The 15382-nt window shown below is 39.8% G+C and overlaps 1 protein-coding gene across 1 annotated transcript in view; it reads right to left on the bottom strand.

Moving 5' to 3' along the window:
- LOC123836864 (sodium-dependent phosphate transport protein 1-like) overlaps window positions 1–15090 on the bottom strand; it is a 34926-nt gene extending 19836 nt beyond the window's left edge. Inside the window, exons 1-6 of the mRNA XM_045865941.1 lie at window positions 15043–15090; window positions 13753–13832; window positions 8075–8247; window positions 3996–4229; window positions 3606–3693; window positions 3169–3255 (exon numbers count right to left, since the gene is read on the bottom strand). Of these exons, the coding sequence (XP_045721897.1) occupies window positions 3169–3255; window positions 3606–3693; window positions 3996–4229; window positions 8075–8247; window positions 13753–13780 (610 nt within the window). The 5' untranslated portion in view covers window positions 13781–13832; window positions 15043–15090. The remainder of the gene's footprint in view (window positions 1–3168; window positions 3256–3605; window positions 3694–3995; window positions 4230–8074; window positions 8248–13752; window positions 13833–15042) is intronic.
- Window positions 15091–15382: the final 292 nt, after the last annotated feature.

Genomic DNA, 15382 nt, shown 5'->3' with positions numbered 1-15382 from the left:
GAACACTGGGAAGGACTTCTGAAGGTGAACCCCAGAGGCACAGACTCACTGAAAGACTGAGACTAATCATATGACTACAGAACACTATCTTACACCTTACCACCACATCAGTAGTTTTCCTGTATATAAATAGGAATACAAATGGAAAAACTACACGTGTCAAACTTTATTTAAGAAGACTATAAAAACACAAAAGCAGGGGAAATTGTAGCCTTTGAAACTTAGAGCTGTAGCAAACAGTTAGCAACTCTAACCCCTAGCCAAGCCAGATAAATATAAAACCTCACATTGAAAGACTATTTCCATTCCTCTTATCTAGTACATCTTGTTGAGCTTTCAACAACAAAAAAATCACAAGGCATACTAAAAGACAAAAAATATAGTTTGAAGACAGCAAGCATTGGAACTGATTCAGAAATGCAGAGATGTTGGAATTATCAAATCAAGAATTTAAAACAACTGTGATTATATTGCTAAGAGCTCTTATGGAAAAAGTGGACAACATACAAGAATATAGGATTCATGTAAGTAGGCAGAAACTCTAATAAGAAAATCAACAGGAAATGCTAGATCAAAAACACTAACCTAGAAATGAAGAATGCCTTTAATGGGCTCATCAATAGACTAGGCATGGCCAAGGAAGGAATCATTGAGCTTGAAGAAATGTCTGTAGAAATTTCCAAAACCGAATTGCAAAGAAAAAGAATAAAAATGACAGGTATCCAAGAACTGTGGGACTATTACAAAAGGTGTAATATATACATTTGGCACTATCAGAAGGAGAAGAACGAGAATGGAACAGGAGAAATATTTGAAGGAATAATTAGTCTTCCAAAATTAATGATAGACGCCAAACCACAGAGACAGGAAGCTCAAGAGAACATACAAAAAAATATATACCGAGGCATATTATATTCAAACTATAGAAAATCTAAGACAAAGAAAGTTTTTTAAAGAAACCCAAGGAAGAATGAGGTTTAAACTTAGAATTCTTTGATTCCACTGGTCACAAATCCCTGGTCACTGTGGTCTGAGGCTTGACCTCCTGTTCCTACTCAGATCCCTTTCCATACTACAAGAAGTTTTCACTGGTTATGTGTAGAAATTCTTGCCTTCCCCATCATACTCCATTTACATCTCCTGCAAGCAGTTTTGCCTGCCCTTCGTTGGCCAAGTCTAAATTCAGTGGATGTGCCGGAGAGATCTTCCGTGTCTGAAAAGCCCTGGTGGTTTTTAAGCAAACAATTCTGGGAGTGATGACTAGGAGTGATGGCCATGGGCTCTGAAGAGTATATAATCTTGACCCCACAGACTCTACGAAAAGGGCCTAGTTGGAGGAGGGCCAAGAATGGGCTCAGTGCAGAATCAGGGCAGCTCTGATGGAAGCTGTAAATGATCTTGTCAAGAGGTGTCTCAATGATGGGACACCTGGGTGGCTCAGTCAGTTGAACATCTGCCTTCGGCTCAGGTCATGATCCTGGGGTCCTGGGATCGAGTCCTGCATCAGACTCCTTGGTCAGTGGGGAGCCGGCTTCTCCCTCTGCTTGCCGCTCCCCCCTACTAGTGCTCTCTCTCACACACAAATAAATAAATAAAACCTTTAAAAAAAAAAAGATGTGTCTCGATGGCAGAATGGGTCAGACGCGAGTCAGATAGAAGTTGAGGAGAAGTCTGGGAGGTTGGGGCAGTGGGTACAGACAGGTTGAGCAATAATTTCCACTGTTCAAAGGGAGGTGACATGAGAGAGAAGGCAGGGGAAAGGGAGCCATTTTAGAGAATTGAGGAGACTAGAGAGGTTTTGAGAAGTTTGAAATAGTCTTTGTGGAGGGAAACGGCCGTTTTAAGCACCAATGTGAGTTTGTGATCTGATTTGCTCTTTTGGGAGCTTTTCTCCAGCAATTAGAAGCTGCTCAAAGGCAGATGTTATTTTGTTCTTTAAAGCAGTGTGGATTTAGATTTATTTAACTTCATTGAGAAGAACCTTCAAATGGAACAAAACCTCTTGGTTTTAGTCTTGCCTCTGCCATAAACTGGAGCCGGCCATTTGGCCTCTGTGGGCATGACACGATGCCTCATGGTAAAGACTTGTGGAGGCAGATGCCTGAATCCCTACCCTGCTACCCTCTAAGCCTTCCCCCCATTCCAGGTGCCTCCAAATGAGGCAATTCGTGGGAAAGCTGCTGACCCAGGACAACGCATTGTGCCTCTCTCTGAGCTTCATGGAGCCACCCATGAGAACTGCAAATGACCTATGTTGCCATACCCATGTATATGACATCAGAATAGGAATACACCACGAGTGTAGGAGGTCATCCAACCTTTGATCAGCACTGGTGGGCAGCATTAACTATTGAGCTTGTCTTTCATGGAGCGCAAACCTCACTTCCCTATAATTTCTGCTGATTAGTTTTAATTTTGTAATACAGAGCAGGTGTGAATTTCTCTTTTATGCATGCTCTCTCAAGTTTTCTTTTCCCCAGGCTAGACAGTCCCAGTATTTTTTGGCCCCTTTCCTGGTACAGGGCTTGGGTACTGTCACTATACTGATCATTACTTACTACTGACGACTAATTTAGTGATGAAGAGCAATGGCATTTGGAGGATGGAAGGCATGTGTTCATATTATGGCTTTGCCATTTGCTCACAGTGTGCACTGGATGTCTTCCGCTCGTCCCTCTAGACCCACTCTTCACCCTTCGGTGTCCTGCGTTGGTCACAGATGGCTGGCTTGAATGAACATCAACAGGCCCCTGGGTAGACTGCTTTCTAGATTGATTTGGCAAGCAGCCCAAGAAGAAGGTAAAGAAGAGAGAGTTGAGTGGGATTGGGGTGTCTTCCCCTATGTATCTCCTTCCTAGCATTGCTTCAGTCTGTATGCTCCTTTTTATGAACAATAGTGGGTCATCCCTTTCCCCAAGGGTTTCATGTAAGGGGTATGGATCTCTAGTACCTACATTATAGAATTGCAGAGGTAATGTACAATAACACATGTATAGTTCTGCTTGTAGTGTGAAATTAATGAATGTTGACTTCTCGTTTTCCTTCAATGAGATTCATGATTTTAAATATCATTAGCGTTATATAAATTACTACCTTATAGTCAGTTTTTATTTTTAATTTTTTTTTCAATTCTGAATAACAACTGGGATGTTACAGACAGAGACTCACCAAAAATGTAGAAGACCATGGGCCAGCCCAGGGATTGGCAGATGAATCCAGTCGCAAGCAGAACAATGAAGGACCCCAGCAGAATTCCTAATCAGGGGGCACAAAGAAACCCCTAAGGAGCACAAGCATCTGAGAATAGAGATAATGTAGCCTCACGGTAGAAATAAACAATTTCCAGTGAAATACATTTGTAAGGATAACACTGAGCAGAAGAAGAGAATAAAATATTCGCTTTTCTCTTTTTTTTCCTGTTGTTTGAGGTAAAGGAGCCTTTTCTTCATTCTAGAAAGTTTCCACATCTTTAAAGCGAGGATGCTGGAGCAGATGGTTTCCAAAGCCCTGGACACTTCCAAACACACATCTTTTACAGGTCTAGGAAGAACGTGCTAGAGTAAGATGATAGCGGGATTCAAACATTCTAGGCCCTACGTCATTACCTGATAGACTCAGGGAGGTGAGTCGGCCTCGTTCCAAGGGAGGAGCCCACTTGACCCACGTGACGTGCTGAGCTATGAATACTGATCCCTGAAATCAGAAGGATTGGGACATCTGATCTCTGATACTTTCTGTGAATTTAAACCCTGTTCAGTTTTTGCATTATCTTTTTTTTTTTTTAAAGATTTTATTTATTTATTTGACAGAGAGAAACACAGCCAGATAGGGAACACAAGCAGGGGGAGTGGGAGAGAGAGAAGCAGGCTTCCCGCAGAGCAGGGAGCCCGATGTGGGGCTCGATCCCAGGACCCTGGGATCATGACCTGAGCCAAAGGCAGACGCTTAACGACTGAGCCACCCAGGCGCCCCCAGTTTTTGCATTATCTTAATACCTGGGCTGCTCCCTGGACTACTCGGCATGCCAGGAGGAAAGCTTCTCCACCTTCAGCTGCCATTGGCATTAACAGGCTAAGTAGAGAGCTGAGGAATAATGCAGAGCCGATCATTTTCTTGATGGAGTATTTCTCAGACAAGTATCCGACAGGAATTTGGGTGATGATTACACCATAAAAGATGGAACTGAAGATGATACCCTGGATTTTAGGACTCCAGTTATACACGGGGTTCTGAAAGAAACAAGGAGACACATGGAGCCACTCTGCATCCTGTGAGTTACTGTGATATTCAGGGATGGCCCAATCAGTGTAAAGGAGCTCCCCTCTGCCTCATTCTCTATCATGGGATCCTTGCTGTTCCTTTGGAACGTCTTTTCCTGTGTGTACTGACATGTAACCATGGTATCGTCAACTATAATGTAAAGTCCTTGCAGTCAAGGGCACCCTCTGTAGCCCCAGGACAGCATGGACACTTAATACTTGCTTCTTGAACATTGCTACACTGCGTGTTAGCCCTTCCGTAGAGTACTATGCCCACCACAGTCATGAATGTCCTCTTGCCTTTTCTCCTCCTCTGACTGCTCCATTAAGTCAACCTCATTCACAGAACAACATTCCCCCACATCCAGACTACTCCCACATCCAGACTACTCCCATCAATAGTGATTGATCAAATCACAAAGAGAAAGTCTCGGGCTGGACTGGAAATAATTGGGTGAGACAGTGAAGGAAGAAGGCCATTTCTCTCTTTTTTTTTTTTTGGCTTGGTTTCTTTTTCTTTTCTAAAATGTTCTACATGTCTTCTTTTTCCATAATCCTTCCCTGAGTTCTGTCAACTTATTCGTCTTCATTTGTCTGCGGGCAGAGCATAGAGCTGCCTGGCCATCTTGGCTTTGAGCTCCTGTATGTTCTTCTCTGCGGTTCTCCTTCCTTAACTGTAATTGCTTCACTAGCTTTTAGGTTCCTTTTGTAATTTCAGGTTACAATTTAGATCTGCTCTATGGAAACAGTTTTCTGGTGAGTCTTCATATTTGGGAATAATTACATGCTATCTTCTCTCATTTTTTTCATCTAGTACCTTTGTATGTCAGCAAAGAGAAGTGCTTTTCTGCGACTCACGTTTGAAGATCAGTTTCCCTGGATTACAGCGGGAGGTTCATAGGACCTCCACAGCTCGAGCTCCCTCCTTTTTTGCTGATTCAGTATATAGCCCCTGTGAGTAGCCATTTCTCTAGAACGTGGAGTTCTCAATATTGAAACCAAAGCAATGAAATACTACAAATATTTAAAGAATATAATTCAAGAGAAAATTTGGATAAAAAGAGTTTAAAAGATTTTTGAGGTACAAGTGACACATAACTTCATATTTAATCTTTGGTATAAAGTGTACAAGTTGATAAATTTTTAATTATGTGTATACTCATGAAACCATCACCACAATCAAGGCAGTGAATGCATTCTCCACCTCCAGAAGTTTCCTTACTTCTTTTGTAATTCCTCCCTCCTGTTTTTCTCCCACCACTGATCTGCCTGTCACTACGACATAGTTTTCACTTTCTGAAGTTTTATATAAATGGAGTCATACACTATATATATAGTTTATTCTACTCGGCATACTTATTTTGAGTTTCATCCATGTTGTTCTGTGTGTCACTAGGTCATTTCTTTTTAGTGCTAAGTAGTACTCTCTTTTATGGATGTACCATAGTTGGTGCATTCATCCATCTACTGATGAACATATTTATTGGTTTCAGCTCAGGTCTGATCTCAGGGTTGTGGGATCAAGTCCCTCGTGGGGCTCCACACTCAACACGGTCTACTTGAGTTTCTCTCTCCCCTCTTCTTCTGCCCCTCCCCACCATGCTCTATCTCTGAAATAAATGAGAATCTTAAAAATAAATAAATAAAAATAAAGTGATTATTGAGGGGTGCCTGGGTGGCTCGTTCAGTTAAGTGTCTGGCTCTTGATTTAGGCTCAGGTCATGATGTTAGGGTCATGATCTCAGGGTCATGAGATTGAGCCCTGTGTTGGGTTCCATGCTAGGTATGGAGCCTGCTTAAGATTCTCTCTCTTCCTTGCCCTTTGCCCCTCCCCCCGCCTGCTCACAGGCTCTCTCTAAAATAAATAAATAAATAAATAAATAAATAAATAAATAAATAATACAGTGATTATTGATACAGTTGGATTAAAATCTGCCATCTTTTAACATTTCTTTTATGGCAGGCCTACTGGCAATAAATTACCTCAGTTTTTATTTGTCTGAAATAGTTTTTATCCCCTTTGACTTTTAAGGTAATTTCATTGGATATAGAATTCTAACTTGGCAGATTCTTTTCCTTTCAACACTTGAAAGATTGTTTTCCCTCTCTTCTTAATTGAATGGTTTCTGATAAGAAGTCTTCTGTAATTCTTATCCTTGTTCCTCTGTAAGTAAGATATTTTTACCTCTGGCTTCATTCAGGATGTTCTCTTTGTCTTGGTTTTCTGCAATTTAAATATGTATGTCTAGTTGGTTTTTCTCATTGTTAATTATTTATCTTTTTAGTATCCTGTATGGTATTCTCTGAGCTTCTTGGACTTGTGGTTTGGTGTCCACCAGTAATTTTGGGAAGTTCTCAGCCATTAATTTTTTAGATATTACTTCTTGCCACTCTCTCTTTCTTTTCTTTTCTTTTTTTTTTAAAGATTTTATTTATTTATTTGACACAGAGAGAGAGAGGGAGTGCGCGAGCGTACAAGCAGGCAGAGTGGCGGGCAGAGGGAGAGGGAGAAGCAGGCTTCCGCTGAGCAGGGAGCCCGATGTGGGGCTCGATCCCAGGACCCTGAGATCATGACCTGAGCCGAAGGCAGATGCTTAACCGACTGAGCCACCCAGGTGCCCCTCTTTCTTTTCTTTCTGGTATTCTAGCCATTTATATGTTATTTTTTTTTTTTTAAGATTTATTTATTTGAGAGAGAGAGCAGGGGAAGGGGAAGGAGAGAGGGGGAGAATCTTGAGTAGACTCCCCACTGAGTGTGGAGCCTGGCGTTGGGCCAAATCTCATGATCAGGAGATCATGACCTGAGCTGAAAGCAAGGGTCTGACACTTAACCAACTGAGCCACCCAAGCGCCCCTATACCTTTGATATTATCCACAATTCTGGGATATTCTGTTAAGCTTCCCTCCCAACCCCTCCTTTCTCTTTCATTTCTGCTTGAGAAGTTTCTATTGACCCATATTGAAGTTCATTGATTCTTCCCTCAGCTACATTGAGACTACTTATGAGCTTGTCAAGCACTCTTTATTTATGTTACAGTTGCCTGGATTTCTATTTCTTTTTTATTCATTCTCATAATTTCCATCCCTACTGACATTACCCATCTGGTGTTATGTGTTGCCAACTTTTTCCATTAGAGACTTAACATATTAATTACAGTTATTTTAAATTCCCTATATGGGAATTCCTACATATGTGTCATATCTAAGCCTGGTTCTGATGATTATGTTAAAAAAAAAACTAAGGTGCAGTACATCGCATATATAGTGTTATTTTTAATGTAAAAAAGGTGACAATAAGAAAGTATGTTCATGTTTGCCTGTGCATTCATAACAGAACATAGGAAGAGTAGAGTGAAAAAAATATTCTTCCCATTCATTTCCACTTTTTTCCTGTTCTACATCTTCTGACAGGTAGCAACTCATTACCTTCCAGAGATGAAATTAGTGAAGCATGTAAATATACTGCATATTCAAAAACTTTTAAAGAAACAACATGTCTTTACTTCTGCTCTGGTTTGAAATACTTTCTCTTTTTCCTCTTATCCAAAGTTCTCAATTCTAGGGACCCCAATGCTCAGTTTTTATTCTTCTTCACATAGAAGGATTCACATAACAAAGCCCTTCACAAACATTAAGGCGTGCTCTAATCATGGGACATGTTTAGTTAGGTTACTACTAGCAAGACAGGTGAAGACTTGAACTTCTTTTTGTAATGATTACTGTCCCATCAATTATGATAACATTCAATCTCTACACAAATTAATGAGCAAGATAGGATTTTAAACATGTGACTATGGATAATATTTTTCGTATACCTTTCTGTGATCCAGGTGCTCCCCTGTGGAGGTGTTGGGCAAACCGTGAGCATCTGTGCTGTTCACCATGGCTACCATTGTGAGGCTCAGACACATATGTTGTGCCATGATTACCACGTTACAGAAATGCAAGAGGACAGATAATCCATAGCGGAAGGAACAAAAACTTGGAACTAAGAAGTAAAACAGAAAGTGTCCATTGTTAACACAGCTGAGATAAAACCATACAGCAACCTTAGAAAGGGCACTCAGAAATTTGGGACCATATACACCTGACATACAGTAATATATATACATATATATATAATATATAACCATATGTATATTGAATCAATTATATATATATATACCTGACATACAGTAATATATATACATATATATAATGTATAACCATATGTATATTGAATCAATTATATATATATACCTGACATACAGTAATATATATACATATATATAATGTATAACCATATGTATATTGAATCAATTATATATATATACCTGACATACAGTAATATATATACATATATATAACATATAACCATATGTATATTGAATCAATTATATATATATCTGACATACAGTAATATATATACATATATATAATGCATAACCATATGTATATTGAGTCAATTATATATATATATATCTGACATACAGTAATATATATACATATATATAATGTATAACCATATGTATATTGAATCAATTATATATATATATACCTGACATACAATAATATATATACATATATATAATGTATAACCATATGTATATTGAATCAATTATATATATATATACCTGACATACAGGATTACATTATGGAACCCTAGGTATTAATTTAAATTTTTTATTATGAAATTAAATTTAAAATTTTATTGTACTTAATGGCCTTTAAGAAACTATGATACAATAAGAAGCTGTGTGATTGATATAATAGTCCCATCCTTCCCTACAATATAATCCCAACAAGAATGTCTCAGAAAATTAAACAGGTCCTCCAGATACTTTGTCTCATGCCCGTTTTAATGGGAGGACTTACAAATACTCTGGGTTAGTCTTGGAAGTAAGTGCCCTTAATAACAGCAAAGACTTTCTTTGAAGGAAACTGTTTAATTCTCTAAATTTGTATCAATAGTCTATGAATAGTCATATAAGCACCCTGCAGAGAAAAAGTGCATTTAAAAAAATGTAATGTACTTATTGAGGTAGTTTCAAACTAGAATAATCAGTGTAGTATTGGTGTAAGGCCAAACAAATTCATCAGCGGAAGAGAGTAGGGGGTCCAGAAACAGATGCATAGACATGGTCAAACGCTTTTGAATAAAGGCACTAAATGCAATATAACAGAGGAAAATAAAGTCTTTTTCAATAAATGGCATTTTCCCAAGAGAAATAGCAACATAGGTCTACAAAAAGATTTGTACCAAAATGTTTATAGCAGCTCTATTCAAAATAGCTGAATGTTTGGAATGGATGAACATACCGTGTTATATTAATATAACGGACATTACTCAAAAATAGAAAGGCAGGAAGTACACACTCAGCAATCTAGATGAATGTCAACAAAAATATGCTCAGCTTAAGAAGCTAGACACCAAAAAAGTGCATACTAGAGAGATCTATTTTTATGAATTTAAAAACAGGCAAAATTAATTTGTGTGGTTAGATATTATAACAGCAATTTCCTCAAGGCAAGAGAACCAGAGAGAACCTAATGGGAATTTAATGTAATGTTCTAAGAGTCTTGCTCACAGTTTTATGCATTTGTCAGAATTCATCTAAAGGTACACCTAAGATCTGTGATTTTATTGTATATAATTATACTTCAATAAATCTTAAGAACATATTGAGAAACTATGATCACAGATTGGCGTAGATCCAAAAGCACGTTTGTTGGCCAGACCCAAAGAAGAGAAGAGAGAACCTACATTGTTACAACCCAATGGAGGGTAATTTGGTGTCTCTTTAATTACATTTTTTATTTGCCTGTGGTTGGTGTAAAGAAATGAATTAGACTTCTAAAGATACTATATCCAACCAGGTAGCCAAAAGTTGCTATTGTTTCTAAAAATACATCTGCTAATTTGCAGGGGTGGGGGGTGCTGTTTTATGTTGGGAATATGCAAATAATGATTTTATTTCTTCTTTTGTTATCCTCAGATCTTTAATTTCATGTTCTCCTTGGATCAGAACCACCAGTGTATTGTTGATTGCACCAGGCATCCCTGGGTTTTATACCATTGTTCCTGATTTACATGGAGTGGTTCTAATGTTTCTACATTTCAGATAATGCTTTGTTGAAGGTTCTGTTGTAGATAGGCTTTACAAAGTGTGTTCATTTTCTATTGTGTAAAAAGAAAATTTCTGCAAACGTAATGGCTTAAAACAACACCCATTTATTAACTCACAGTTTTGTAGGTCAGAATGTGGTTGGGTTTTCTGCTCATGGTCTCAAAGGCTAAAAAATCAAGGGTTCAGCCCGAATGAGTTCTCAGCTGAAAGTTCTGAGCAAGGGTCCATTTCCATTTTCATTCAGGTGATTGGAAGAATTCCATTTTCTATGGAGGCAGAACTGAGGTTGCTGTCTCCCTGCCAGCTATCAGCTGGGAGCTGCTTACAGTTGGTGTGACTGGTCACATGGCTTCCTCCAACTCCAAAACCAGCCAGGAAGAATCTCTCTTACGTTGAACTCTCTCACGCTTTGAGTCTCTCTAGCTGCTTGGTCTCTGACTTCTAGACCCAGATTTAAGGTCTGGGTAATTTCCTGGGTAATTTCCTTATTTTAAGACCAGCTGATTTGCGACCTTATTTAAATCTGCTAAATCCCTTCAGGCAGCACCTAGCTTAGTGTTTGCTTAAATAACTAGCGGAAGGTGCGTGTACACCAGGGGCCAGAATCTTGGGGGTAATCTTAGGATTCTGGCTACCACAGCCCACCCTCTGGTCCTTAAAAGTCTCATCTTATAATACAGTATCAGCTCAACTCTGTCTCCTCCAAAATCTCATTAGCTCAAAGTCACAAATCTTATCATCTAAATGATCTAAAACAGAAGTGAAGGAGGTTCACGCTGGAGCATAATATTTCTGTATCTGTGGACTTGTGAAAGGAGAGGCAAGCTCTATGCCCCCAGTACTCCTGCCATACAGGGGTGGGGCAGGCACTGGGTCATTGCTGCAGAAATTCCAGTTCCAGAAGGGGGAGAGGGAGGGTAAAAGGGTGTTGCTGACTCATAAGGGTTTTGAAGTTCAGCTAGACAAATATTGGATATACTGCTAAGTGGAATTACACTAACGCCTGGAAAATTTGTTTTCTGGACTGATCTCCCTTTGTAAACAGATACAAATATTAAATGAAATATATTTAAAATAAAATATTTCAGGGCATCTGGGTGGCTCATTTGGTTAAGCATCTGACTCTTGATTTCAGCTGAGGTCATGATCTCACGGTCGTGAGATGGAGCCCTGCATTGCCTCCATACTGGGCATGGAGCCTGCTTGATATTCTCTCTCTCCTTTTCCCTCTGCCCGCCCCCCCAAAATCAATCAATCAAATCAAATCAAATATTTCATTAGAAGTATGGATGATCTGCCAGGAAAAATGAAATATTCAGGCCAAGGGTTCAGTGGAGACAGGCTCCACAAGGCATAGACTGATCATTGAAGGCAGATTTTTCCCTGAAGACATTTGATACCAGCTTTTTTGTTTATTTGTTTTTGTTTTTGTTTTTTGCCTCCCAGGGCACAGGAACAACAGGAGTCAAGTGCCAAGGCCATGGCAATGGGAGGGTCTAGTAAGAGACCCTGTTCTCAGACACTTAGATGCCAAAGACCTACTGACTCAGTGAGGGCTGAACGCACTGACCCCCCACCTTGCCAGGGGGACTGTGGAAATTTGCTTGGGGTGAACGAGCCCTGGAATTCAGCAGAGGAAGAAAACAGCTCAGTCATCAGCCAGTCCTTCCTTTGGCTGACAGCCTAAAACTCACTGTCCTTGGGCCATCAGAAAAAATGTCTCCAACCACACACATACACACTGAGGGTGGCTTGCTCCAAAGCTTTCTAAACCCACTCTTTAAAATCAAAAGGAAAGTGAATGGACCTGGAAGACTAACAGAAATGCTGGGGGGAATGTCCCTGGAGGAGAGAAAGAAAAAAAAAATCCTTCCAGAGAGCAAAGGGGAGGCAGTCCTCACCATATGGAGAGAAGGACTTGATGTCATTGTCAGTTAGGGATGCCTTTTGAGTTTATGCACTCGTCTCCTCCACATTGCCTCAGGAAGAACATGAACTAATTCTAAATAAACCTTGAGTTAAAAAGTAAACCAAGAGAAATTCCAAAGTGTTTGGGATGAGCAACGCTAAGATACTGTGTGTTCAACTCATGGACAGTTAGGGCCAAAGTACACCCCTGAGGGTATTTATCAAAAAAGAAGAAAGAATTCGAAGACAGAAAAGTAACACAGGAACAAACCCAAAGAACTGAAAAGGAAGGAAATGTTAAGAAAAAGGGCAGAAATCAGTAAGCTGTATATATATATTGGTTTATATGCTTTATATATATATATATAATATATATATATCAGTTTATATGGTTTCTATGTTTATATGTTTTGAGTATCTGTATATAAATTTGAATATAGATTAAATGAACAATAGAAAACTCAAAACCCCTAAATATAAAAAATAACACAAGAAGAAATTTAGAAGTTAATAGACCACTCATCTTTACATAAATTGAAAAAGAATGTAATTCATTGCCCACTCCCTCTCCTGGGATTGTATTCCCCATGACATGCACATAACTCTAAGACAATAGTGGTAATTTCTTATATCCTTCCCCTGCCCTGCTCAAAATAAACAGTTTGTCTAAAAAAGTTTTCAGGATATGCAAGTGTTGATGTCCAAGGATGCAGTGACTCAAGAACATTCATCCTGCCTAGCTTCCATTCAGGGATCTGTTTCTTTCTCCTTGAGATGGAACAAAAATAGTGCACCTCTTTCTGATATTCTCCACCAAGTGATTAAACTGACAAGTATACAAGAAGCAAAATAACTTAAAATATATGAATTCTTTTTGTTTGCGGTTTTTCTAGTGGAAAACTATAGCAGGACTAATTTTTTTCACCTCCTTTCCTGAACAATTCTAAGACCACTTATATGTTTCTTTTTAAGATTTTATTTATTTTAGAGTGAGAGCATAATTGAGGGGAAGGGCAGAGGGAGAGGGAGAAAGAGAATCTCAAGGAGACTCCATGCTGAGAATGGAGCCCGACTCACGGGGCTCAATCCCACAACCCTGAGATCATGACCTGAACCAAAATCAAGAGTCGGATGTTCAACCGACTGAGCCACTCAAGCACCCTAACACTTTATATGTTTTTATGGGAAAATCCTCTCACCTAGAATCTATGATGTCTCTCTCAGTCTCTCTCTCTCTCTCTTTTTTAATAGAAAGAGAGCTCTCATGCACATGGAGGGGCAGAGGGAGAGAGAGAGTCCTAAGCAGACTCCATGCCCAGCACTGAACCCTATGTGGGACTCAGTCCCACGACCCTGAGATCATGACCTGAGCTGAAATCAAGAGTTGGAGGCTTAACCGACTGACCACCCAAGCACCCCTATGATGTCATATATAAGAAGAAAAAAGCCTATGCAGTGGGATAGAGAATAATTTCTACCTTTGCTGGGAGGGAAGTGGTTATCCATTTGCGTAAGGGGTTCCAGTTTCTTCTCGTCTTGTTGAGGGGTGTGGTCTCCGCTGCAAGTGTAAAACATGTTGGTACTAGCATAACGCAGGGAAGAACTGACCAAAAACCACCCAGTACTCCTTTCTGATTTAAAACATGCATCAGAGGGAAGCTTGCTCCGTACATCAGTACCCATTTAACTCAACCATGTGCTTCCTTTGACATTGCGCTTTTATGCTTTTTTAGTTGACTAAAAATATACTTGCCCCCCTGAAAACTATTAAAAAAGAACAAAAACCCTGCTAACCCATAATTCTATGTCCAGTGAAAATATCCCTCAAAAGTGAGACAAACAAACAAAAACTGAGAGAATTCACTGATGGTAGACGTGCCCTGCAAGGAACGTTAGAACATGTTTTTCAGGCAGGAAGAGATTGCTCAAGGTCAGAAACTTGAATGTAAAAAAGAACGTTGGAAAAGGAATAAGTAAAGTTAAATACATTATTTTTCTTATAGGGTTGAAGAATAACTATCTGCTTATTAATTTTGCCCTCTCGAGGAGAGCCAGGTCAACCCCCTTCCTGGACAGACCAGGCACTGGTCATGCCCTTGTCTACACCTTGAGCTTCAGCCACATTCGTTTGACCAGATGCTCAAAGGATAAATTCCTAAGGTTGGATTTGCAAAATATTTTGAATGAGCAGCTGGTCAACCACCATTATCCCATGCTGAAACATCTTCTGGGACTGCTGTTTATTTCAAAATACACGCAAGTGCAAGCACACATAGCCACACACCACACACATCACAAACATACTTAGGCATACCTCACGCCACCGACATCCCATACCACTCACAGATACACAAGCACCATACAACACACACCACACGCTTCTCTTTCCTTGACTGTCCACACAACTGTCCACCTCACACTAATCCCTAGAAATATGTTCCTTTTACTGTTCCTCAGGAAGAATCTGTGGCAATACGTTTTCCCCCCAAATTTCCTCAGCTTGCTAAACACCCTTGATAATATCTTTAACAGAGAAGCCCCCCCTTATCACTCTGGGGAATTGTTAATTTCATTTAGTAGCAATATAAGAGTAAGACTGACCTGATTCGGGACAGACAAGCGATTCCTTCTTCCCCTGTGAAGCCTTTGAACTTGAAAAAGTACTGAATTTCTGGGATTTTCCAATTTTTAGCCCCATTAATCCTTCACCCAATCTTTGACTTCATTATCGCAGAGTTAAAAGGTTTAATTTTTAACTTCACTTTTACCTTTCCTTGAATCTTCAGATGAGGAGTATGAGTCTTACAATCTTCCAGTGGACTAGACACCTCCTGGAAATCTGCCATCAAGTTCATGACTGTATAGCCAGACATGGCCGGTCTCCTCCTGCCAGGAGGGAGAACCACACTGTTGCCTACGTGCTCCCAGGGTAGATGTTTTCTCTTGAGCGTGGCTCTGGGTATCCAGTACCCTTCTGACGGAAAGGCTATGGCTTTTTAAATGCCCCATAAACACCCTATTAGCTTTTTGTCTTCCTGCCTTCCTTTTTCCCTCCTTTGCCCTGCCCTTCTTCTCCCCTCCCCTCCCCTCGCCTCCCGTTCCCTTCCT

Source organism: Mirounga angustirostris, unplaced genomic scaffold (genome assembly GCF_029215605.1).
Source record: "Mirounga angustirostris isolate CCGP_5_RB_7025 unplaced genomic scaffold, mMirAng1.0.hap1 SCAF_8, whole genome shotgun sequence".
In the NCBI taxonomy this organism is placed as follows: Eukaryota; Metazoa; Chordata; class Mammalia; order Carnivora; family Phocidae; genus Mirounga; species Mirounga angustirostris.
Note: the sequence above shows the minus strand (reverse complement) of the source record. Positions and strands in the feature narration are given on the sequence as shown.